The sequence below is a fragment of the Amia ocellicauda genome, chromosome 13 (assembly GCF_036373705.1).
Source record: "Amia ocellicauda isolate fAmiCal2 chromosome 13, fAmiCal2.hap1, whole genome shotgun sequence".
Lineage (NCBI taxonomy): Eukaryota > Metazoa > Chordata > Actinopteri > Amiiformes > Amiidae > Amia > Amia ocellicauda.
Genome location: NC_089862.1, coordinates 34,152,391 through 34,178,485, shown reverse-complemented (window position 1 = coordinate 34,178,485; position 26,095 = coordinate 34,152,391). Strand labels below are relative to the sequence as shown.

General features: G+C 48.3%; 2 protein-coding genes across 4 annotated transcripts; one reads left to right on the top strand and one right to left on the bottom strand.

Moving 5' to 3' along the window:
- Nucleotides 1-1,202: 1,202 nt before the first annotated feature.
- Nucleotides 1,203-13,782, top strand: psip1a (PC4 and SFRS1 interacting protein 1a). Of its 3 annotated transcripts, none has more exons than XM_066720699.1 (17): nucleotides 1,203-1,481; nucleotides 2,180-2,274; nucleotides 4,258-4,334; nucleotides 4,558-4,696; nucleotides 5,323-5,415; nucleotides 5,889-5,990; nucleotides 8,368-8,430; nucleotides 8,577-8,640; nucleotides 9,028-9,148; nucleotides 9,366-9,567; nucleotides 9,807-9,922; nucleotides 10,013-10,068; nucleotides 10,736-10,806; nucleotides 11,435-11,536; nucleotides 11,678-11,879; nucleotides 12,188-12,293; nucleotides 12,534-13,782. In XM_066720699.1, exons 2-17 carry the CDS (start codon nucleotides 2,203-2,205, stop codon nucleotides 12,568-12,570), a joined length of 1,623 nt encoding a protein of 540 aa, XP_066576796.1. In that variant the 5' UTR covers nucleotides 1,203-1,481; nucleotides 2,180-2,202; the 3' UTR covers nucleotides 12,571-13,782. The 3 variants fall into 3 exon arrangements, with proteins under 3 accessions (XP_066576796.1, XP_066576798.1, XP_066576797.1); XM_066720700.1 differs by lacking the exon at nucleotides 1,203-1,481 and adding an exon at nucleotides 1,502-1,679; XM_066720701.1 differs by lacking the exon at nucleotides 5,889-5,990 and having other exon boundaries at nucleotides 1,204-1,481.
- A 63-nt stretch (nucleotides 13,783-13,845) lies between these two features.
- On the bottom strand, nucleotides 13,846-25,663 carry snapc3 (small nuclear RNA activating complex, polypeptide 3). The gene is made up of 9 exons (XM_066720702.1): nucleotides 25,389-25,663; nucleotides 24,389-24,472; nucleotides 19,112-19,193; nucleotides 17,383-17,487; nucleotides 17,086-17,235; nucleotides 16,344-16,426; nucleotides 15,557-15,721; nucleotides 15,153-15,260; nucleotides 13,846-14,553 (listed from the first exon to the last, which is right to left on the bottom strand). Exons 1-9 carry the CDS (start codon nucleotides 25,643-25,645, stop codon nucleotides 14,406-14,408), a joined length of 1,182 nt encoding a protein of 393 aa, XP_066576799.1. The 5' UTR covers nucleotides 25,646-25,663; the 3' UTR covers nucleotides 13,846-14,405.
- Nucleotides 25,664-26,095: the final 432 nt, after the last annotated feature.

Here is a 26,095-nt window from a genome sequence, read left to right as displayed (position 1 = left end):
AAAGGACTCTTGCGGCAGATTAAACACAGTCCCACAAGTGTCAGCGGGACGCTTGTTCCAAGCCACTGCCCAACAAGAGAGCTTTTGTACAGCGGGACAATAGCCTTTAATACTGCACTCTTTCACCCCGGGGTTATAATGATTTCCTTGAGACTACTGCTCACAATCGGGGGTTAAATTCCTCAAGGAGCACCTCCTCTCTTGCACTCTGCTTACATTAAGCCCCCAGATAAAAGGACATAGTGTTATTTGAGTGACTGATTTGTCTATTTCTGTTACCTAAAAAACACAGAGTCCCTTTGTGATACCAATAGTACAGGGGATGCAGAATATATAGAATCTGCAGGACTCCTTTATTTATCTATAGCTCCAGTTTCTTATTTCAATGTACACTTTCAATAGCTGCTCCTGACACAATACAGAAAGCAAACAATGGACCTTATCTGTGTACAATTACTCTCTGTTGCTAAGCATTGCTTCACAGGGCAACATAATGACAGGCGTTTTAAATAGTGGGTGAAAACATGCAGTTTCATTATTTAATATTTGTGGTTTTCATATATGACGGATTGTAGGATGAGACCAACGTCTTGAATCTGATAAAACACAAGAAGCTTTCTGGGGCCATTTATGCACCTGGCAACTACTTTAAAAAAAAAGCTTATTTATGAATATGGCAGGTGTAATTATATAGATTGTCCTCACATTACACAAGTGCAGGTGTTGGGATTTGGGATTGTGTGCTGATCTGGCAGCTAACTGTACACTAATTGATACGTTTTCAATGGTTTTAAAGGTTATTTTAAAGTGTGGGGTGGACTACAGAATGCATTTAGTAAGAGGTGCATTTAGAAAACAAGCCGCAGCACCAGCAGGCATGCAGCTGCATCTTATTGTGTGCACAAGCGTCGCGCTGCTCTAGGAGAGGAAACCGCCGACACCGGAGCCGTGTGCGTGTCTGTTCCTGTGCACCCTCCACAGCAGCGGGTCAAGCCTTTGGAAAAGCAAAAGCAATCGCCAGGTTAGTGCAATGTCACTGGAGGCCCAACAGCATCCACGTTAACAGCGGTCTCTTCCCAGCCGAGCCGTTTCCCATTTGCACGACCCTGCTCGCCGCTCGGGGCCCCGCACAGCCCAGCGCCCATTTAAACTGAGCTCGGCTCCAGCTCCGCCGCTGCGCAGTGGCTGCACCCTGTGGGCGCGTCTGTGCGGAGGGGTGGACGCCCTGCCCGCACGCACGATTCGGACTCCTGCTCGCCTGCTCTCGGTGGGTTTAAATCAATATCAGCACACACTCGTCCAACACATTTGAACGTGCAACAAAATACACCTATTTAGCTGCGAGGACACGTTTAACGCGTGTAAACAAGACTCCCGTCCCCCCCGTGCGGCCGCGGCGGTGGTGGCGCCCGGGGCCGAGCTGCGCGGGAGCGGGGAGGCGGCTGCAGGCTGAGCTGCTGCTGCGCGACTCGGCTGTGGAGGTGAGTAAGCGTGGGCTGCCTGGTTCAAACGCGTCCGAAAAGTGTCTGTTATCCACACGTATTGCACACAGAGGGATACAACGCCACGCTTTGCACCGTGCACCGCAAGAAGCTGCACTGGGATGTTTTTCTGTGCAGGAGGCGGGCATGACTTCACCGGGAAATAGGACATGTTGATAATAATATAAATAATACCATGTATGTGTTAGTGGTTGGTAGAGCACGATGTTAAAACGGGCTGGGGGTGCGGGCGAGCTGCTGTTTATGTGCGCGGCACATGCGTGTGCTGTGTGTTTGTATGGAGCAATGTGCGCATGGGGGGGAGGGGTCCATCAGCCTCCCAAACGGCAGCTCCAGTGCAGGTCGAGGTGGCCTGTTGTGTACCGGTCTGCACCCGTATTCAGTGGCCGTGTATCCAGACGCCGCCGTTGGTTTTATTTTGCGTGCACGTCTGTGTGGATGCAGTTGCATTGCCGGGGGGGCTCTTGAAACTGAACGTGAGCAATAAGTCCGTGGCATGGAGGCAGTGCGGCCGGATGACATCCGTGCTGCCGTGCGGTGGCTGCACTTTCTCTGCGACTGAGGCGCTGAGCTGCACACGCTTCTGCGGCCCGACCGTGTGCAAACTGTGTGCAAACTGTGTGCAAACTGTGTGGGGCTTGATGTGCTCACTTTGTTTCTTCATTTGCTCCAAATAGGTGTCACTTAGAAACCAGCGAAGATGACTCGAGATTTCAAGTCGGGGGATCTGATTTTCGCCAAGATGAAAGGCTATCCACACTGGCCGGCCCGGGTAAGTTTATACCAAATGGTGTCCTTGCCTCTAGTATTTGATACTAGTAGCATCCACCTGGTGTTCGGCACTCACTCCTTTATTTTTAAATTATTTTGTTTGACTGCTTCTCCGAGGCATCTCTCATTCCTCCAGAAACCAAACATGCAAGAACGTAAAGTCGCAAAGGTTGTGTGTTGGATTTGTAAAGTTGGAGACAGATGGTGGGGTTTGCAGGTGCTGTTTGGACCCAGTAGAGCAGGGATGTTTCGAGAGATCTTCAGTGGCTACTCTGTGTAGTAGAAGTGGAGATCGGATTGATTGGATGAAGCCATGCACCAGGATGTGTATTTGATCTCTGCGGACAGGGGCAGCTCTTGGAGAGTCCTCATCTCGTGGCATAAGCAAGGAGTGGAAAGTAAGAGAGAGAGGTGGTGTTTTGGTGAATGTGGGTGTGTCCCGGAGGAGATGACCGAGAGGCAGATTGAGTATGTCTGAAGAGAGGTTAGAGCTATAGAAAGGGGAGGCGAGGAAGTGTTCAGCATCAGTAGGTCAAGCAGCGGGTGGCCGGTGATGAAAGTGGACACTTGGCCGTGATGCCCTCGTTTGAGAGGGGAGAGAGACTGGGAGCTCGGGGCAGTAGAAGCGCCGGACAAAAGGCCGGATTGAGGATCTTCAGAGACGCGAGATACAACCGATTTAGTTTGACGCTGTATTGCCTCAAAGAGCCGGCGCCCAGGAGGGAGGTTGTAGAGCTGCACTGAGGACAACTATGTGCGGTCTGGCAGTCTGAACCGTATGGAGGAAGAGCATTCGACAAGACCTGTGAGACTGAGCTGCCTCTTCTGACTAGGGAGAGGGACGCAGTCAGAACGATACCCCTCTCTGACTTGTTCGTGGCGGCTGCCGCGTTCCCGGCCAGCCCCTTGGGGTGGGTCTGTGTCCCTGATGAACGAGGACGGCGCCAGAATTTCCGTTAAGATGCCGTAGGTTCAGAATACAGCAACGGAAGGTCCCCCCCTCCTACACACACACATACAGTATGCTTTTCTTCCTGCAGTGCCTGATTGGTGAATCATGATGTTTACTGTCACCTTAATAGTCTCAGTTGTGTGTTAAGCGTCTTATTCTGTGGCCTGTTTGGTCCATCCAGGTAAAGATCTTGCGGACGGTTGGGATTTAATGAGAGTGTCTGGGATGCGTTCGTATTATATCCTGCTCTTGCTGTGTAATGGGCACAAAGTGTAGTGAAAACCAGTGGTACCTCTTGACAGTCAGTGTTCAGTGGGTGGTGCAGGAAATGCTCCGGTGTTGTCTTCAAAGCACTGCTCGCATCATGGCAGCTCAATGCCGCACTGTAGGTGGCAGCTGAGTTTCATCTGCACATGCAGACACCTCAGAGCTTCTCCACAAGCAATCATGTCAAATGCAAAATATGAATATACCGTATTTGCCCTAAGTCAGGGGAGCACCACATGTTTTTAACAAGGGCCTATCTCATCTCTGTCATCAGACACCGGGCCGCACGAGGGCCAGCTCAGAACCTACGCTATACCGGATCAGTTTGTGTGTGGGTCTACTTAGAAAAAATACTTATGACCAAAACGCTGCATTAGAAATGACAGTTTTGACTTTAAATTCATTCTGAACTCTGAAATGAGTATTTGGAAAAGTACGCATGAGTTTTTAACACCTCCACCCCCAGAACTATATTCTGTATATATTTCTGACTTTACCATAGCTTTATATAGAACTATTTTATTTCAGAAATTCAGTGACATGTGGGTATTTATTTTCCCTTCGGGCAAACTATGGCCAAGCTGCCCTCCCCCCCAGAGATCAGTAACCCACCGTCTGTGCCGTTAAAACTAATAAAGCAAGCGAAACCTTATTTTTAATGAGTGTCTTTTGATCATCTTGGGTCAGGAGAGCGTGCGTCTCTTGTGAACCGCAGCCCGGACCTGCGTGGCGGTTGTTTATTCGCTGCTGTTCTTATCGCTGCAGATCGACGAAGTCCCCGATGGAGCCGTGAAGCCGTCCACCGCCAAGCTGCCCATCTTCTTCTTCGGCACGCATGAGACGTGAGTACGGGCCCTGCTGGCTTCAGATACGGCCTGTGCGGGGATTTCATCTTTTGTGTCAATGTGTTTCTGTGTAATCTGCCCGAAATGAGTTGCTCCCAGAGGTTCGCTAGGCTTCTGGCCTAAATTCAGTTGTGACTCATCTGAAATCTGGTGACATGTCTAGATTATGGCATTTTGGATGTATCAATATATGTTTGTAATGCAGTGTTCCCTTCCACAGCGCGTTCTTGGGCCCCAAAGACATCTTCCCGTATTTACCGAACAAAGACAAATATGGCAAGCCCAACAAGCGGAAGGGCTTCAACGAGGGCCTGTGGGAGATCGAGAACAACCCTAAGGTGGAGCTCACTGGTCCGAAGGTACGGTTCTCCTGACCTGGTCTGTGTACTGATGGTGATCTCCCCCCTGCAGCTGCTGTCAGCGACGCCACCTTCCTCCTGCTTTGAGAAACGCTGAAGAGATAATAAAACTAACACACAGAGCGCGCAATGCATGAGTGCAAAGCTTGCAAATGCACCTTGAATCCACTGAAGCAAAACTGGAGTTAAAACACAAGATCTATCTGAAGGACCGTTACATTTGTGTATAGATTACATTACATTGGGCTCCTTGTACAATTATTTTACTTCTGTTTCCTCGCTTTTCTACCTGGCCTCGTGCTACCGTTCCTCATTGTCATGGCTTCCTCTCGGGGGTCGCGCTGCCTGCTAGTAAAGCTCGGGAGGAAGTTACTGTTAACGGCAGGACTTGGGTCTGACCGGCTCACGCTTCATAAACTGCCTGTTGCAACGCCGAGTCTCACAGGTCTACAACTCCATAACCGCCGATTTTCAGAAGTGCAAGTTAAAACAGATGTGAATTAGCTGACGTCTGTCTTTGAAGACTCTTGGCGCTTTCGCTTTTGCAGGTTTCTGTGTCATGTGAGACGCATCGGTCACAGTCCTGAACTCCAGTTATCGTTGTGAACGTTGCCTTTGCGTTACAGATGCGGCCGATGGGAAAGGAAGCCGGTTCGGACAGCAGCCCGGAGCAGGAGGACGAAGGAGAGGCGAAGAAGAGAAAATCCTCCACGACAAAAGTAAGGACGTAAATGATTCTTAGTCCAGTCGGGAGCCTTTATAGATCTAGTGCATCCCGTGATGTAGGGGGATAGCGATGCCCAGATATTGGAATTTTGGAAGCTAGTGTTTTAGTGCTGTAATCGCACAATAGTGGTGCAACTGTTTACTAAATGCCTGAAGATATTTTGAAATTGGAGGCTCGGGGCACAAGTGAAGGAGGAAGTGGGTTCAGGGAAATGGAAAGACGGGCGTTACAGGATGGTGTAGGAGATGCAGAGACGTCACTGTGCTGTGTGGAGAGTCTGAGGAGGTGCACCATCGCTGACGGAGGCCAGTTGTCCGTGTCATTCGGCACAACAACCCACAGGACGGCATAACGACCCCTTCTGCACGCGTTCTCCTGCGCGCTCGTTAACGTTCACGTGCTTCTCCCCGGGCTCGGCCGTGCCGCACTAACCGGGCTGGGCCGTTGTGTTTGGTGTTGCCTCAGGTCGCTAAACGCGCCCGCCTGGCAGCCGCTGACCCCGAGGGCGAGCAGGACGAGCCGGCGGGGGTCACGGACGACTCGGAGCCGATGCCCGAGTCTGCGGATGTACGTAAATGCATGCTGGCCCTCGGGCGCACTGCACCACTCGGATCGACATGTTCCCTGTTTTGTGGGGTGGGGGGTTGTTTTTGTTTTCTGTATTGGGTATAATGTTGGGACTTCCACAGAAGCACATAGTCGTTAGTTTTCAAAGCACTTGATGCAATTTACAGACAGGTGGTCACTCATTGCGCTGTCCGCAGCCAGTGAGGTCATTTTTTTTTTTTTTGTCATTTTTTGTTTTGGCCGAACATTGGTCAGGTGATTGTTTTCTATCTTTTTTTATACATAAATCCCTTTGAAAAGTACATTTTTTTTGTTAGTTTAATTTCTGTTTTTTTGTGATCATTTATTCAGCTGTACCTAATTTCCCCAAAATGTCCTTGAAGACCTTCTCAAAGCTGGTATATACAGACGGGTGAAAAATGAAAGGAAAAACCCACATAAAGTGTCTCAGTGAGGTGTTGGGCACCACGAGCCCCAGAACAGCTTCAATGCTCTTGGCACAGATTGTACGAGTCTCTGGACTCTACTGGAGGGATGAACTCCATTCTTCCAAAAGATATTCCCTCATTTGGGGTTTTGATGGTGGTGGTGGACAGCGCTGTCTGACACGTCGGTCCACAATCTCCCATAGGTGTTCAACTGGGTTGTATACATGCCACAGAGCATGCGAGGATGTTAATTGCTTAATTGTATCATGCAGTACACCTGTTTGGAGGCGTCTGCATTTGTTATGTTCCTCCACTCATTTATTCAGGTTTTCCTTTAATTTGTCACCCATCTGTATATACATATATATTATGCCAGAAAAAGATTTCTGTCTCAAATGATCAATCCCCAAAATTTTGACACACTGGACTTGTGGGCCGTTTCCATCCCTTTGTTCCTTCTCCTCCTTGTGTTGGTTGGTCCGGGCTGGTGTAAAGGACCTCTCCGACTACAGTGTTTCTGCTGCAGTTTTTTTCTGTATCCTGTTCTAAAGCTTCAGAGGGTTTGGAGGAGATTCAGTCTCACACGGGTTGAGGAAATCCTGCCCCAGTGAAAGCCGAACAGTAGCTCCTGAGTCTTCACCTGCGCTCAAATCTAACCACACCGAAGAGATGCGACGGCGCCGTTTTCCACGGGTGGTTTCTGTTTCTGAAGACCGTGAAAAACAGGCGCCTTTTTCTTTGCGAGTGTAGCTGTAATATCTCTCAATAAGCAAAGTGTGTTTTCCTAAAGATAAAAACACTGCTGCATTTTCATACATTGATCTAATTTGGGAAGAGGAACACTAGGTTGGGTATATGAAAGTATTTAACTGGTTGATGTGATTGTAGACCGAAGATGCTGCTTGAATCACATTTCCTTAGCATCACGCACTCATTGTTGTACCATAAAACTAAACTTACTATAGTACGGTTTATTGGAATCTGTTATTTTGCAACATAGTCGTTTTTGAAGCTTGCATGACACCAGTTTGCACATAAACTAGGGTGCTGACCTCATCTGGACATTGAATTGTGTACAGTGTTATGCAATACTTTTTTATGCATCACATATATCAATGCACTTGCATGCTGGGTTTTAGATTAGGTTTACGGGCTTCAGAAGTTAATCTTACCCTATACCCTCCTGAAATGTGATATAAATGCACCGTTGTAATTGTGAGCTTTCTCCAAGTCTTAATATTAATTAGGATGTGCAAATTCTCATTCTGTTTTGTATCTGTAGTGCTTGTAAATGGTCTGAAACAAGTTGTATACAAAATATGACAGACCTTGGGTTTGATTATAAAATCTCCTGTATATTAATCAGTTGAGGACACTAATTAATCTGTACCCACCACTCCTGGTTTGCATGACCATTCTGCTCATCTCGAATTGGCCGATTTGTTTGGTTAAAGATGCAATCCAGCTTTACTCCAGCAGGGGACGCTGCAGTCCAGTAAAACGTGTTCAGTCACAGAGGTCTCTACAGGGAAGTAGTTTATATGGTGCAAAATGGAAGAGATTTGAAAAATACCCGGGTGCTTCAAAATACTATAATTCAGGTTCTTGTCTCTGCAGATAATTCACTTCATTTCCTTCCATTACATTTTCACCACTTCATATTCTACACAGAGAAACAGTCAAACATATTTCTGAAACGCTGAACTTCACACACTTTGGGAGCTATTTTTAACTTTAGTCATTTTTAAATGGAACATTTAGTGTTTTAATTTGGGTTTTGTTTTGTATATTGCCCTGAAAATATGAGCTCAAACTCCACCTGGAAATGAAACCCACAGTCTGTAAAGCAGTGTGTGTTTTTATTTTCTTCCTCCGCTGTTTTCAGTGTTGTTAAATGATGGTGTGTTTCTAAAGCTGGTGCGCTAATCCTCTGCCGCTGCTCTGTGTAGGACTCGGCCCAGAAGGGAACCCCGGACACTCCGGTGAAAGCCAAGAGGGGACGGAAGAAGAAGGTAAGACCAGAAGAGAGGATACAGACGAGGAGGCCGCTGCGCTCATTTAGTCGCCAATAACGTAGAGATCTGCCTGTCGAGCCTTGTGTCTCTTACCCTGTTGAAAGAGACAGTGTCCCTTCACCCTGTTGTGTGTGTGTCTGCAGAGTGAGACCGAACAGGACTCGGAGAGGGATGAGGTGCCGACCAGCCCCGCCTCCAGCCCTCCAGGTAAACAGAAGAAACGCGCCTTCTAGGGCTTCGAATCCGTCCCGTCTCGACTTGTTGTTCTGGTATTTTTAACTGAAAGTGGCGCTTCACTGCGTTTAACGTTTAGAAAGCTGCTCAAACGAAAGGAGTTACGTTTTTCATGGTTGTGAAAAGAGGCCGACTCCTGCACACGTTAGTCTGTGAGTTCGCGTTGTTATTCGACTAGTTAGTTGACGGCTGGCAATGCTATCAGTTTGCGTGAATGTCTGCTTGCTTTTCATTATTTGTGTATTTGTTTTTGGGCGTGCTAGTTTCAATCAAATGTGTGTGTGTGTGTGTGTGTGTGTGTGTGTGTAATATTTCTATAACTCACTAAGGAGTGTTGATTTTGTGGTTTCCCTCCTGCAGTGGCCGAGGCGCTCACTCCGAAGCGCAGGGGTCGGAAACCCAAAGCAGAAAAGTTGCTGCTTTTACAACAGCAGCAGCAGCAGCAGGGCCCCCCGGACCCCCGCAGCTCTGGGAGTGAAATGTAACTATCTATCGACACACTATCGCACTGACAGACCGTCCGGGTGGGGGGATCTGTAAACCTGCCGCTTGGCTCTTGATCAGACGCAGGGGACTGAAAACGCTTTAAATTCGGCACGGCGTTGGCAAGTCGGGCATGATCCCCGTGTTTTTATTTTCTTCCGTTCGTTGTCTGCGGTCTCCTGAAATGACAAGCGCTTGATCCTCTGCTCCGTCAGGGACTCCAGCGAGCCGGAGAAGAAGAGGAAGCGCGGCCCGGAGGACAAGTCCGCCAAGGCCCAGAGAGCGGACAACGACGAGGACAGGAAGACGGACGGGAGGAAGAGGAAGGAGGAGGCCGAGGGCAAGAAGGAGCCAGAGGCCAAACGGAGGAGGAACGCCAAGGGGGACACGTCGTCCGAGTCGGAGGAGGATGAGGAGGCGAGTACGCGGTCTCTCGGCTGTGTGTCGCCGCTCTGTGTCGTTTTGTCCTTTCCTGTGTGCTTCGCGTGATCCGCCCTCGATCCCGGGAGAGATTGCCGAGATGTGCGGCTCTCCTGCGCTCGTACAGGCGTGACGTTTGTATGAAACCCCGGGGAAACGTCACCCACATAAGAGCGCGTTGGGGAGAACGTGGTCTCTGATCTTCCTTTGCTTTTTTCTCACGGATAAACGAGCAGAAGAATAAGAACGACAGGTTCGCGGCGGCCAGGAGGCGCAACCTGCTGAAGGCGCAGCACGAGGCCCTGGAGATGGACGAGCGCCGGCGCAAGCAGGACGAGCCGAAGGCCGCGGAGTGAGTGTGGGCCGTGTTTTAAATGCCGATCGTGTCGGGTCCAGTTTGCTCGCGTGAAGGGAATGACGGAAACCTCTTGCTTTCTTGAAGGCAGGGCAAGGAGGAGGGGAAGAAAGGAGAGGAGAAGAAAGTAGACAAGAAGAAAGGTGAGTTTGTGTGTGGGGAGTCACGGGGCCGACAGTCACATGGCACGGGTTCGAGAGAGATTGTTTTGTTTACATGAGAAGCCAGCAGGACATGTGTGTCACATACAGTGGCCTGGCTCGTTGGGAGAAAAGACTTCTGTTGAGTGTCAGATGATTGGGACATAAACTTAAGCTTGGGTTCGTAAGGGTTAAACTTCGGACTCATCTTTTATTAAAATATTATAAAAGGTCAGTTTGTACATAAGAAGCAACATGTTTTATTTGTTGGAAATTGAGTTTATATGACCTAAATTGTTATTTTTGGGGGGATATAGGAGTTTCTATGTGGCGTTTTCCAGTTGTATTTGGAAGTATTCATACATTAATAAAACAGTTTGCTTTACTTTTCATATGGGAATACGGCTGCAGTGTTTTAATTCTGCACATCGTTACTCTTAATTATTAATGCTTATGAGTGCCGAGGGGTTTGTTTTGACTGATATAGAGCATTTTTAACCAGAGATTAATAACAGCCCAGTCACAGTGCTGAGGAACAGTTTTATTACTTTTAATAGCAGTGATTTCATCTCATAAGATTTGTTTTTCGATATTAAAATATCTTTAGCGTTCATTGATCAACTGCGTGCGTTTCGTAAAGCAAACTCCTTTCCGTCTCTCGATTCCCCAGACGTGTCGACGGAGGCAAGGCTACAGAGGCTACACGGAGACATCAAGATATCCCTGAAGATTGACAACCCTGTAAGTCACGTCGGGCAGCTCCTGTGTGTCCGTCACAATCAGTGGTGTTCTGTTTAAATGACGCACGCACGCAACAAACGTCGAACTGCAGCGTTTACGGTTCATCGGTTGTCGGAGGAAGGGGTCCAGCAGAATCAAACCTGCTTTTTTTTTTTCTTCTGAAATTAATTTTCTCCACTTGGAGCCAGAACTGAACTGAACCACAGATCCGGCGCTCGCTTCCTGGGGGAACTGAGGTCTTAATGCATTGTTTACGGTGCCTCGGGTCTGACTGAGGCCCCTTGTTCTTCCGAATCCTGCGGACGAGGGCGTTTCTGGGTTGGATGCTCAGATGACCCGGACCTGTGATCATGGGAATCTGCTTAACTTTAAAACTGTATTTTAAAGTGGGACAATCGCTGTAGTAAATTTGACTGGCCTACCAAGATAAATAAGTCCTGATTTTGCAAGAACGATTTGATTGGACAATTGTGACTTATTTATCATTTAGTCTCACAGACGCACTGACCCGTCCGGACTCCTCAAATACTGCAGAATCGACGCAAATGAAGAAAAACACAGTTAGAGGTGATGGGTTGGTTTGAATAACATCTCCTCCTCACATCTCTCTCTTTCTCTCTCTCGGTAGGACGTGAAGAAGTGCATCGAGGCGCTGGACGAGCTGGGCACACTGCAGGTCACCACCCAGCACCTGCAGAAGCACAGCGAACTCATCGCCACGCTCAAAAAGGTGTGTGTGGGGGGTCTTCGTTTCTACTTAGACAATGTGAGAAAGTTAAAATGACCAAAAACGATCCGGGGCAGGAAGAGAGCAGCTCTCAGCCTCTCGCGGGTCTGACTACTCAAATGGTGTTGTTGGTTCCCGGCACAGATCCGCAGGTTCAAAGCCAGCCAGGACATCATGGACAAGGCCACGATGCTCTACAACAAGTTCAAGACCATGTTCCTGGTGGGTGAGGGCGACTCGGTGCTCAGCCAGGTGCTCAACAAGTCCCTGGCGGAGCAGCGGCAGCACGAGGAGGCCAAGAAGGGCGCGCTGAAGAAGGCAGAGCAGGCCAGGGATCAGGGGACAGGTGAGACGCGGGGGACGCTCGTGGGTCTCCGTGAGGGAAGTCCCCTGCAGATGCAGATGTGTATATCGTGGTTAGCCTACAGAAGGATGACTGTACACTCAAGATAACCCCGAGGGTGTGAGCCAAACCCTGGCCTTCATCAGATCGGATTAATTTATAGTCTATGGAAATCAGGTGTGCGCTTCTCTCAGGGCACCATGTTTGTGTGTCATGTTGCGTGTGGTGGGAGTCGTGTTAGTGGTGAGGCGAGGGGACGGGCCGGGCCACGAGAAACGCATGACGGCAGCGTCCATCTCTCTGTCGTCCAGAGAACAAGGCGGTGAACGGGGACGCCAGCCCTGGGGAGGGCAGCCCGGCCCAGCGGGACGAAGACGGGGACCAGAGGGCGGAAGAGTGTGGCCCGGCGGAGCACAGGTGAGCCAACCCACCCCGACACCGAAAGGCCATCTGTTCTTTATGGCTACTTGACGAGATGATAAAGGAGACGGGGACAAAACTAGCCCTGCTCATAGAGAAGGTTACGGGAGGGGACCGGAGGGGGTGCGTGTTCAGTGTCGCCACGTGGGGCACACACACGATCACGGTGTCAGCTGCGCGTTATTCATGTGGAAACTCAGGCTTCTGTTTGGTTTCTCGTCCTCTTGTCTATTCCAGTGCTGCTAAGGTCTCACCACAGGATGCCTCCGTCTGAAGCTGGAGAAGAACGGACGATCCCCAGAAAAACATATCGGGTTGAGAATACACCACGTGAAGCTTATTTTTTTTGTTTGTTAAATTTTTGTTGATCTTCCTTCCCCTCAGAAAGGCGTGCTCAGTGTTCGGTGTAGAGCTGCCCTGACTCCAGCTGGCTCATGCGTTTTGTTTGTTTTTCTCTCCTCGTTTCAGCAAAATCACCTCTCTGCAGAGGAGCGGTTCTGCTCCAGTATTGGCCCAGCGAGAGACCTGTAACTGTGTGAATGAGAGTTTTAAACCATGGCTGTTTTATATTAAAATGTAAATGTTTTAAAACTGGGCGATTCCACTTTTAATACAGTTGCATGTGTAGAGTTGTATTCCCCTTTTTGTTTGCAGTATTTTAAGTGCTAATAATTGAAAATACCAGGTTATTAATAAAGATTGTCTGAATGGCTTTAAAATTGATAATCCTGTTCCCCAAATAAACGGCAGTGAAACACGACAACAGTTTCATTCATCTGCCAATCGTTTTATGTACGCAAAATATGAGCTATAGCAAACCACCCCCATCCCAGGTGCAGTTCAGTGATCGATAACGGAACAAAAAAAGTGTTCAGTTCCACACAATGGCCAAATAAGTTTGTTGTGAAACTAAATGGAAATGCTGCTTCGTTTAGATAAATCTTTTATTCCTTCCCTTCCACCGTTTCATGCCAGCTGTTCCTTCGGGGTTGCGATGCTTAACTAGAATAAACCCCCTGTCGATTTCTCCCGTGTATCCCACCGCTAGGACCCCCGCATTTAAACACTGGCCTGTAATCTGTCTGGGATAGGTGTGCAGTAGAGTCGGGATTTTGGTTTAGAAGTTAGGTTTTTTTATTTTTTACTCCCAGCTGTGATCTGCTCCGAGAGACTGAGCCCAGGGTCACGAGTGTTAAATGCACTCAATCACACTCACCCGTTTATTTCTTTTAGACAAATCTGTCCTTTCCTTCCTGCTCTAGACTAGATGTATATATTTCTTAAACGGCGAGGACCTGGGACGGTCGCACCGCATCACAAACGGAAGAAAACGAAGCTGCTGGATGGTGTGCCAAAGTTATTTTGTTTGACCTTTGTTTCTGGTCACTAGGTTTTACGATGGAGTGATTTCCATATTTCCCAGCTGTAATTTGTTTGTTTTGCAATGTAAATAAACGGTATATAAATACCACCAGATGAAGAAGTCTTTTTGTGTCTTAAACCTGTTTTGCATCCATTAATAAAGCTGTGGTTACACACACACACAAACTCTCTGTGGGATGTTTATTTGCCACAAAGACACAAACATCTTGGGTTAAACAGCAATGGGTTAAACCTTTCAAAAGGAACGACTGAAGGAAGGTCCTGTGGCACTGAAGAAACGTTCGGCGTTCAGATGCTTTTCTCCTCCCTTCACTGTTGAACTGAACAAAGCGGTTCCTGGGTGAAGATCTGCAGCTTGTTTGGCGCTCAGCTGAAGCTTCACGGTTGTGCAGATCTCAGGATAAAGGCTCTGTGACCCACTAAATTGTCCACAGTCTGAATGGAAAGTCATCCTCTGCGTCGGACATAAAGCAGAGACGCTAAAATCCTAAATGCCGAAGTTGATCAGATCGCTCCGTTCACACAAACTCAAGCTGTAGGAAGTTCTACGAATACCGAGTCTTTATTCAGAAGTTTGATCTAGTTAACGGTACTGAAATAGATTTATCTTCCCCATAGTCCGTTGCATCATCAACGATTAACAAAACACAAGCGCTCTGTACGGCTCCAGGCCTGCTTTGATCCCCTGCTCTCCAACAAACAAGTTCACAACCCATTTGTTGGCCCCTAGTTGAAGGTCCCCGGGTCCACGTAGGGGTAGGCCAAGAAGTCCCCCAGCTTGTGGCCGTGGTTGTCGTAGTGCAGCATCCGGAAGCACGTCTCGCAGAACAGGCAGGGGTCCTCTGGGGCGAAGGGGTCGTTGCTGGTCACCCACCTGGAGAACGACCGATGGGAAGAGGGAGAGATGGAGTCAGAGCCTTATCAGTTGACCAGTTCACTCAATACTTCCAAATTTGGGACCCTAAACCCGGTGATCCGGTCTAAACAACCCTCGGGATATTATCCACTGAATTCAAAACAAATAAAACCACCACCCCCGGGGCTTTTGGAGAGGACAGGAAGTTAGATTGAAACCCCGAGGTCGACCGCAGACCCGACACATCCAGGGTTTTAATCTCGCCCAACTAGCAACTAAGCAGGCCGGGCCGTTTGCTCACTGCTTTGAGAAGCTCTTTCACGCCAGATCTTACTGCTGTGTGCCATTCCTCCTCGGGCTGCGTCGCCTCATGTGATTTAAAGCTCAATTAAGGAGTACAAAGCTTCTCTGTTGATCCCACACCCTGCAGGTCACACTGTGATCGAACGCAAGGACGGAGGGAAATGATGCAATCTGGCCGGGCTGCGACAAAACCCACCCCGTGTCTCCCACTGAAAGGTTGAATCGGCGATGTTTCCTGCAGGCAGACCAGAGGGGAAACATCGCCAATTCAAGGCCGATATCTCGGCCCGGTCCACAAGCCCATCGGTGCCCACCTGGGGATGTACATGTTGCACACGGAGCACTTCCGCGTCTGGAGCCAGTGCTTCTTGGTCAGGAGGGGGTAGAGCGTCTTGTCCAGGCAGTCGTCTCGATGGGCCAGTCTGCGGAAGAGGGAGAGGACTGGGGTCAGGTGCCACTGGGGCAGGACGGGACAGGACGGGACAGGACAGGGATGCCGCTTCAACACCACCGATTTCAGCCAGTAAAAACGAAACGACATTACTAGTTCTAGAACAGCTCTAGAATGGAGAGTTCAATAGGTCTATGATAGGTCTAGGTCTACGAATTGGGAAATGGGAACGTTCTGAACGTCACAGACTGGAACTCAAACCTCACCGCGTCTTTAAGAAGTCGCTCTGGGCAGTGGGGTGGCGACGCACACAACGGGGACACTCACCTGATGTCGGTGAAGACCAGAACGTGTTCGCAGTCTCCCTGGTGGCAGTACAGGTAAGGGAAACCGATCTTGATTTTCAGGTCGTTGAACGTGGTGTCCTCCATCCTCGCCGTCCGGAGCTCCCCGTGGCCGGAGTCGTGGTCCCGGGCCCACTCCACGACGGTCCTGAGTGACACACGAGTACGGCACGTGCACGAGTGAAAGGAGGTCAGGGAAATGAGTGCATGTGTTCTGGGGAAAGTCCACATAAGACCTCGGAAGGAGACCTCTGGGGGAGAGAGGGGCTGGGAGAGATTCCTCCTGCATGTTTTGCACAGTTATACTTTGTTGGAAGGTTTGTCCTTTGTTTGTCTTTCTTTCTTCAAATAAACTTGTCATACTTCTGCTGTTCTGTGTCTGGCTGCCTGACTGCAGCACTGAAGATCACCCCCAACATGTATTATTTATTTAATTTTAAAAGAAGACTACCATCCTATCCATTTTGGGTATTTGAGGCCCAAGACAGGCCCTTGACCCCAAAGGTTGGACACGGGACACAGGACAAATGTTGGTCACGGCCCATTGATTACTTGTGCGGTGAGCTTTTGTGCATCCAATTATGAATGCATGGTCTCCGATTCATTCAGCTGTTCCATTGGCATCGTATGACTTATTATTATTACTGATGCTCCAACTAGAACGTCAAAATCTATAACAAGGCTCTCCCATCCCCAGATCTCCTATTTTCGAGACGTGTGTCGGGACAGCATGGAGGTGTGTCAGTTCGTCTCCCAAGCCCGTGACTTACTGGCTCAACTCAGTACACTCCGGGAACCTCATGTCATCGTACAAGACCCCCTCGAAATAAAAATAGCTGGACTTGAAGTGGTCCTGGAAGAGAAGGTGAAATCAGTTGCAGGGGTCATATAGCTGGCAATAAACAAAGACACAACGTACCCATGCGAAAGTCAGGCAAACTACACTAACACCTAATCTAATCTAATTCCCACATTCCTCTGTACAAAACAGTCACACAATAAACAACTACAACTCTAGAGGCAGATCAGAGGAGAGCAACCAGACTTATTCCAGGTCTGAAGGGAATGTCCTACTGAGAGACTGAGGACCTGAACCTTTTCACCCTGGAACAGAGGAGACTACATGGGGACTTGATCCAAGTCTTCAAAGTCATCGACCACATCAAACCAGAGGAGCTTTTCCAGATCAGCAGGGACACACGCACCCGGGGACACAAATGGAAATTGGGCTTCAAGGCATTCGAGACAGAAAACAGGAGACACTTCTTCACACAGAGAGGCGTCACAATCTGAACAAACTCCCCAGCGATGTGGCTGAAGAGACAATTTGGGAACATTCACAAACAGACTGGATAGGATCCTTGATCACTTAGTTAATAATGGACACCAAATGAGCACGATGGGGCGAATGGCCTCCTCTCGATTGGACACTTTCTCAGTTTAAATGACAAACTGAGATCGAGATCAGTTCGTGCGGGTTGGAGGTCGGAGGTCAGAGGTCAGCATGCTCACCTTGTTGACGTGCTCGTGCGCCAGGTCGGGGGTGTTGCTGAACTCCCCGCTGACCTGCAGGTCGCTCACGCAGCAGATGGCGTCCTTCAGCGCACTCAGCTTCTGCCAGCCCAGCACCTGGATGCTCTGGAAACGCCGGTGGGTCTTGAACTGCCGGGACACATGAGAGAGTGAAAGAGACAGAGAGAGAGAGAGGGGTGGGAAGAAAAAAAAAAAAAAAAAAAAGAGGGCAGTGAATTGGGAAGCCACGATGATGAGCCGAGGAGAACACGGCGGGGCTGAGGGACAGCAGGTCACCTTCCTGAAGATGAGCGGGTACAAGATGTTCATGCTCAGGATGATCTCCCCCGGGGTCAGTGAGTCTCTGGGGTCTGCCGGCCTCTTCCCTTCCGCCAGGCACTCCTACAGGCCGGAGAGAGAGAGAGAGAGAGAGAGAGAGAGAGTCAGCTGGCCCTGAAACCCACAGTAAACTGGATTGCTATCGAGCACTAAACAGAGAATACACCCTGGCAGAGTCTCTTCACTGTCAGAGATACGAAGCAGAGACAGATCCTGACCAAGTACAGGCTCAGTGACCACAGCCTGGCCACAGAGACGGGCCGACACAGGCAGAGCTGGCTGCCCAGAGAGGAGTGGCGCTGCGGTCACTGAGAGACAGGAGAGCTGGACACAGAGATGCACTTTCTCCTCCACTGCAGTAAATATGCCCAGATGAGGGACACATTCTTTAAGAAAATACTAAACGCCCACCCAATCTTTGAAAACACTAATATAACAGAAAAACAGTCAGTCCTCCTGGGGGAGGGACACACAGCCCCCCTGGCTGCCCTGTCTCCGCTGACACAGCTTGAGGGGCACAGACACACATGAGCACCGGCTGTAAATAAAATGTAAATATTTGTTTATAATGTATGTCCTTGTATTTCAAAAAAGTAATCTGTAAATAGTAAGTAGTTAATTTTGTTTTTTCTGTACTTTAATACATCTTATTGTGATTTATAATTATATTATTTATTTGTCCAATTGCTTTGACAATACAAATGTATCATGTCAATAAAGCACCTTGAATTGAATTGAATTGAATTGAGAGAGAGCGAGAGAGAGAGAGAGAGAGAGAGAGAGAGAGAGAGCGAGAGAGAGGACAAGACCTTAGAGGAGCCGATATTGCCCACGTGAAACACCCCTACAGGCCTGATTGGGAGAGGACATATTTGGGCGTCAATGACCTCTTTCTGCGGTTCTTAAACAGTCTTTCCTTTCTGGGAGTCGTTTTTTTGAATACCAGGTAGGACGGATTCTGAGACAGACGTCACTCTGGCATGCCGTCCACCCGCAAGCCACGGCCACGTGAGGACATCTATCAATGAGTCCACTCACAGCTCCATACAAGAACTTGGCACAGGCCCATGTGGTGGAGTAAGCGGATGAATGCAGATAATCGCTGAGGCAACAAACTCTCTCTCTCTCTCTCGCTCTCCAGCGTGTTAAATGTAAAAGCAGAGAAAAATCGGAAATTGTGGTTTTTGTCTTCGCAGAGAGCCGGTCAGGTGGCCTGTTCCAGACCACGAGGGCCGTCCAGGTCGCGAGATTGGACAGAGTGGCGGAACTGTGAAACCTGGCTCCGGACAGAGAGGGTCTTTCACAGACGCTCTCCGCTTCCAGCAAGTCAATTGAGGTGTTACAATCCCATTTCCTGAAGCATCACAGGGGAGACACGCACTACCAGGAATCCCATTAGCTGGGACCTCACTGGACGACTGTGAGAAACAGAATGACACGCCACTAAACCAGGAATCTGCCAAAAAACAAGTGCCATCATCATCATGCAGGATGTTTACAAGGGCCTTGTGCATCTGTAGTAACCCACACATGATTCCTGTGCAACACAAGTCAACACACTGTGACACACACACTCAGGGGGGACACACACGCACGTGCACACACTCGGAGGACACACACACACTCACTCGGGGGGACAAGCATGCGCGCACACACACACACAATCGTCCACAGAGCCCAGACTCACCAGTTCGCTGGTATAGGTGTCATATCTGCACGTGCGATCAATCGCCAGCGACTCGCGATAATCCTGCTTCCTCTTCCGAAGTCTGTGGAGAGAAAAAAACAAAATCAAGGGAAAGATCATTTAGTATTAGTATTAACGATACGTTAGCTTTCAAAAACATTTGTGAGCAAAGATTATGAGCTTTTGCAAACTGGGGTGGAGAGGCCGGGGGAGAGCTGGGGAGATAGAGTTGCGGAGCGTTTTGTTTTTAGTACCGAGAGGAGAGGGATTGCTTATGCTCCTGGACTTTGCTTTGAGCTTGACGACGACTACGGATCACGGGCTGGTTAGTCCAGCGTTTTCATTCGTAATGTGTGTAGGATAGGGATGTTTTTTTAAGCTCCCGTCTGAGCTCAGCCCAGCACAGCACCACACAATGTTCTAAACCAACACAATCCAACTGAAGCATTGGGACGGTTAAAACAGCCCAGCAAGTCCATCAACGTGACAGTCTACCATTAACCAATACCAATAAAGATGTGTACTGTCCACTGAACACTATTTCTTCATCGGTCGTTGTGATTTTGCGTCTGCATTCCTCCACACGCGATGGGACGAGCGGTTTTTGACGAGGCCTACAGGCCGCCTCAGACAGAGAGCCACAGCGTGTTGCGCTTTCCAACTGCGGTACCATCCTCCCTGCAGTGCCAGTGCGGTCGCGGGAGAGCCGCACATATCGGTCCGCACAAGTCAATATTTAGCTTTGGGCTGTTGATACATGATAGAAGCAGCAACTTTCTACATTCTAGCACAATCGGGTAGTGTTCATTTTAGTAGTTAGCTAGCCAGTTATCTCTGAACGAAGTCATAAAGTGCTAAAGTTGCTTAAAGTATGTATCAAAATGTATCCCCTGGCTCTCAGCTCTGCCAGTACCTCACAATGTGTGAAGGACAAAACAGCCTCCTGTTCTGGGCTATGAATAGGAAAACTCTGCCATCACTCTTTAGCATTGAGGGCATCAGCTGTACCAGCAACAAGCCCACCTATTGAGCGGGTTTTCAGCCATGCTGGACTAATTCTACGACCACATCGTGCACAGATGAGTGACAGGGTTCTGTCCAACTTGATATTTTGCAAGTGCAATCCTCTGTAGTACAAGTACAAACTTCATTGATGCATGAAGACATCTAGCAAAATGGTTGACGTTCTTCTACTTATGTTCGAAGTAAGGCTCACTAGTAGGAGTGTGCATTTTCTGCTTTGGACCAAAAAGAAAAACAATTTTTTCCTTGGATTTTGTCCCATAATTCACCAATATACACCGATCAGCCATAACATTCTGACCACCTGCCTAATATTGTGTAGGTCCCCCTTTTGCCGCCAAAACAGCCCTGACCTGTCAAGGCATGGACTCCACTAGACCTCTGAAGGTGTGCTGTGGTATCTGGCACCAAGACGTTAGCAGCAGATCCTTTAAGACCGGTAAGTTGCGAGGTGGGGCCTCCATGGATCGGACTTGTTTGTCCAGCACATCCCACAGATGCTTGATTGGATTGAGATCTGGGGAATATGGAGGCCAAGTCAACACCTTAAACTTGTGATTCATCAGACCAGGCCACCTATTCCATTGCTCCGTGGTCCAGTTCTGATGCTCACGTGCCCATTGTACGTGCTTTCGGCAGTGGACAGGGGTCAGCATGGGCACCCTGACTGGTCTGCGGCTGCGCAGCCCCATACGCAACAAACTGCGACGCACTGTGTGTTCTGACGCCTTTCTATCAGAACCAGCATTCACTTTTTCAGCAATTTGAGCTACAGTAGCTCGTCTGTTGGATCGGACCACACGGGCCAGCCTTCGCTCCCCACGTGCATCAATGAGCCTTGGCCGCCCATGACCCTGTCACCGGTCCACTTTTCCTTCCTTGGACCACTTTTGATAGGTACTGACCACTGAGACTTGATTAATACTGACTTGGGACTTTCTTGGACTTGCAAAATAATGAGTTGTTGATTAGGTAACCGTTAGAAGAAAAGACAGATCAGCCCTGTGACTTAGTGGTTTAGGTGTCCAAGTGATGTATAGTTGGCCAGCGTGGTTCATTTGTATTGGGGTCTGTCAGGGGGGCCATGTGGCTGCATGCCTTGTGTGTGTGAGTGGGGGGGGTATATGTATAGCATATGTACAAGAAGCTCATATGCTCTCCTCTTGTTGGTCTGTTTTCCAACTTCCATTTTCTACCTTGTATATGAATATACAGACACATTTATGGTTTCACTTCACCTATGATAATGTTTTTCAAATTTCGGAAGCTGGTACTTTCACGTATATATTTGACCTGCCTGGCAAAATAAATGTTTGACCAGAGGAAAAAAAAAAGACAACATCATCAAGATGAAACTGTAAAACACAAGCACACACCCTCCACCCCCTGTTCTCTATTGCTACGGCTAAACCCCCCTGGTATACAATCTGCTAACAACCCCCCCCCCCAAAATGCTCTGCCTTTGTGTCATCATAACATCAATATGCTGATCCACCCCCCCCTCCCCGGGCCACCCACATAAGAATTTCAAAGTGTTTATCCGGTCTGTGATGTCATCACCATGTTTTAGAACTCCCGTAAAGCTCTGCCTTTGTGATGTCATCAATATGAATGTGTACCATTGAAACTCCAGCCTGGCATTGAGCAGACTGCACTGGTGTTGTAAAGATGCAATTTTCAGACACTGCGAGTTTAGTGACGGTCTTTGGACTCCTATCATTTGGGAATTACCGACTGGGCAGAGTAAACCAGTTTGTCAGAGAAGAAGATCTGAACATGGTTCTCATAGAAGACGATGTTGAGGAGACAGAGAAAGTCTCCAAGGACTTCGGTGCACTCGTGGAACTAGGATTTCACAGTGCGTTGGACTTTCTCTTGGAGAATATGGTAGCCATTCAAGCTATCCACTGCCTCTACATCCTGCTGATGTGGATTAGGGCATATCTATTCCCCAAAAAGGTACAAGGAAACATTTTATTATAAAAATGTATCAATGAAACGACCATTAAGTTCTGTTGTTAAAGACTCTGATGTTCAGCTTCATACGGTCGGATTGCTTGGTTCTCATTCTTGTCCTTGTTTGTGTCTTTTAGGCTGGATGTGCTCAGGTTGTGACAGGACTACGCACGGCCTGCCAGGCCTGTCTGGACAGAATGAAAGGGCCTGTCTCCACAGGTATAAACACATTGCCCAGGCTTTGTATCGATAATTTATAACTTTGCAAAGGTATCATAATGAATTCGTTCTTAATAGATAACGATGAGTTTTAAAATTATGGGTGTACGTCCTCTTTAGGAGTGTAGAAGTGGGTTTTCAGTTCAATTTCAGCAATAAGAGGACTGACTTGGAATGTACTTTTCCGATTGTTGTCTGTTACACACTCAGGGGGCAGCGGCTCTGGGGGTCCGAGCCGGAAGTGGGGGAAACGGCCTCGAGACCATCTACTCAGTCTGCTGGAGACGGCTCAGCTCAGAAAAGCTTTTCAGACAGATATGGAGTCCAGACCACGGAGGTCCCTTGCCCCGATCGTCGTCTGTGTTACACACTCAGAGGACAGCGTCTCAGGGGGACCCGGGTCCAGCCCTCGCCAGCAGCTGGTCAAGCAGCCTCCAGAAGGTTTCTTAAGGCCGCTGGAGACGACTCCGGTCATCAACGACTTTGAAACAGACCCCGTATCCAGACCAGGTGAGTCCCAGAGCTACAGAGCAGGGGGTTCAAGTTGGGTCCTGGGGGTCACAGCAGATTTTCACGCAATCACATTAATCAATCCATCAAAATATGAAGAAAATAAACCGAAATCAGCTACAGTGTCTTCTGGCTTTAATCACTATATTGGTCTGATGCTCATCTCCTCACTTGTCCCAGCTGCTGAAGACACTCTGGTGGAAATACCAGCTCTGGTGGAGGCCCCGTCCCCGGTGGGCTGTGACCACTACAATGGGGAGACAGAGGACTCCGAGGACCCAGAAATACCGGCTCTGGTGGAGGCCCCGTCCCCTGTGGGCTGTGACCACTCCGATGGGGAGACAGAGGACTCCGAGGACCCAGAAATACTGGCTCTGGTGAAGGCCCCATCCCTGGTGTACTGCGAAAGACTGGATCTTGAGGATGTGGAGATGTGAGTGACGTTTAATTTGCCTGAACTATATCAATACTATTTGTAACGATGCCCGTTTTGACCGCTCTGCCCAAAGCACTCGTGTAACGATTGTATTATACATTTAAAAGTCCTTTGTTGCTCTGAAAATAACTGACTTTCTTCTTTTCATAGGAGGACAGATAATGTCCAGATCACCTCAGATGTCCCCGAGCTGGTAAGTTTACTGTCCTACAGTATTTTTAACAACAGTTCTTTCTGTCTGCCTTCGTTGTGAACTATTTTCAGTTCTTTCTATGAGTCTTCGTTCTGGTCAAACAGTCTGCTTTAGGTTAAAACAACTTTCCCCCCCCTCTTTCTGTTTCATAGAGAAACGAGGACAACCTCAAACCAGGAAACCAGCCCAGCGAGCCGCTGGTTGCTGCCAGATCATCACGGAGGGACTTAGTTATGAAGAAAATCAAGCTCTTCCCCAAGCCTCCCACACACCAGCTCCCCCTGGGCTTTTACAAGGGCAAGATCGTGTCGTCCAGAATCAACTTGTTCAGGCAGCCCTGCAGAGCCGCTGGGCCTGAGCGCAGGGGCGTGAAAGTTGCCCACAGACCAGTGGCAGGACCCGCTCCCAGATTACACAATCCCTGTGGGATGCCCTCCAGACGTCAGCTGACCAGCCGCCAGCAGCCCCCCGACCCGAACCCGACTGGCCATGAGCCACGCTGTTGAAATACGTTGTTTGTCGTTCATTATTAAAATTTTACTTTGTTTCAAATACAAAGCAGTCTTGTCCAATACCTTGACAGTGAGAGAGCAGAAAAAAACTAAAACAATTGCCAAGGGTGCCAATGATTGATTAGGGATGTAAAAGCCTATACAGGGGTCAAACGGCCACTTTTAAAAACAATATTTATATGTATTGTTTGTTGCAATTAAGTTATTAATCAAACACACCAACAAAACAAACAGTAATCCACAACATAAACTAATCAAGAGCCCTATGGACAGACAGAACCCCTCCATCCACCCCCCACCACCGTCGATAGTTTGTTTTACTATACATATATATTAACACATTACAGAAAGGTATTCGCAAAACCTCCCCTAATGAGGTGTCCCCTACAACTTAATTGGACCCCTGTAATTGTAAAGAGCATGCTTACCGCACCGTGAGCAGGTCGGAGTCCTCCGGGACCACATCCATGTTGGGGGGCTCGTTTTCACTGTGGCATTTCAGCGCGTCCAAGCTGACGAATCACAAAACACACACCAGTTACCGACAGAGCATTCCTTTAAATATTCAGAACGGCACGTCATGGCAAAACCTCCCATTTCAATATGAGAACTGCGGTTCACAATGTGGCAGTAAATTACAGCACAGTAATGTAACTGGCAGGTTGTGCTGGACTGTGGACTGTGGACTGAGCTCAGATTACAAGCCAAACACCCAAACCTGTTTACTGGCATAATTTAGCTACACACCAATGTTGTGAATTCTGTTTCATCTATAAAGCAATCATTAGTGTATTTACTGCTTTCTGGGGGCTACTTTAATGATTTATTTATTGCAGTTGTATACAACTGTCTAGGCTAAAACAGTATTAAGTGTGTGTTAAACAGTCCTGGGGGGCCGCATTTAGCTGGTCTGCTGGTTTGTGTTCCAACAGGAGATCCCAATTACTTAATAAATGCAATTATTTACTCACATAGGCTTATCTAAACCTTTAATATTACCATACCTGACAATTTGTTGAGGACTCAAAACACTCAACCCACAGAACATGTCAGAGTCTGGAGAGAAGGGTTCAATTCATCCAGTTAATTGATTAATTAGACCAATTAGGCTGCCAAGAGCTGTCTTTGATCACCTGCTGCCTGAGGAAGGCTGAGCAGCACCAAAAACAACAGCAACAGTAACAAACTCAGGCCTGTGTTATGCATGTTGTTAACCCGCACAAGTATTTTAACGAGATGTAGTCACTTCTGATAGATATGACTGCAGCCTTGTGTCCATCTGAAGATGCATTCAGCTCACATCCTCGGTTCTTCTCTTCATGTGCATCACCTGTATTCATGTTTTATAATAAACGTGTTACTTATTCACTGATGTATCCTGTGCTGGGAAGCTGTGCACCCTCCACACCCCCTGCCATTGAGACCCACCTGCACACCAGTTTGACTTCCTCCACGATGTCCGCCGGGATGCTCATCTCCTCTGCAAACGCGGCGTCCTCGGCCGCTTCCTCCGCCGCCCCCTCCGGCCTGTGATCCAGGGAGAGGAGGCCGGGCGGCAGCTTCTCCCGCCACAGCCTGGCAAACGAGCCCACATGGAAAGCTTTGGTGTTCACGTCTATATACTCGTATGTCGGTACATTGACGTCCAACACTGGCTCCTCCGCCGCCTCGCTGCACGCCGCCATGCTGTTTACACCGGTCGCGGAAATGACGTAGTACCCAAAAAGACTCTGGGGTTTGTAGTTTTTTGAGAGCGTATTGAACTACATGTGCAGGAAAAGTCTGTTTAGAATAAATAATATGATCATGTGCAATGGCAGGGACATACTGATAGTGATCATGCACAGACACAAGCTGTCTCAATACATGGCATTAAAATAATTATTGTAGCAGTTATATGCATTATATTAACACCCAGTGGAATAAGCCAATGCATTGAGAGGGAGGGAATAAACATTTTTAATCATCATTTTGTTTGCGAAGCTGCTCCAGTACAGAGAACAATGATCAGAGAGAGATGTTGATTATGTTGATGTTTTTTTATGTAATGTTTTACGTATGTGACGCTTTCACATTTATACACATTTTTATAACTATTGGCAGCTGGCACTCCAGTTGCATTATTGAGAGGTAGG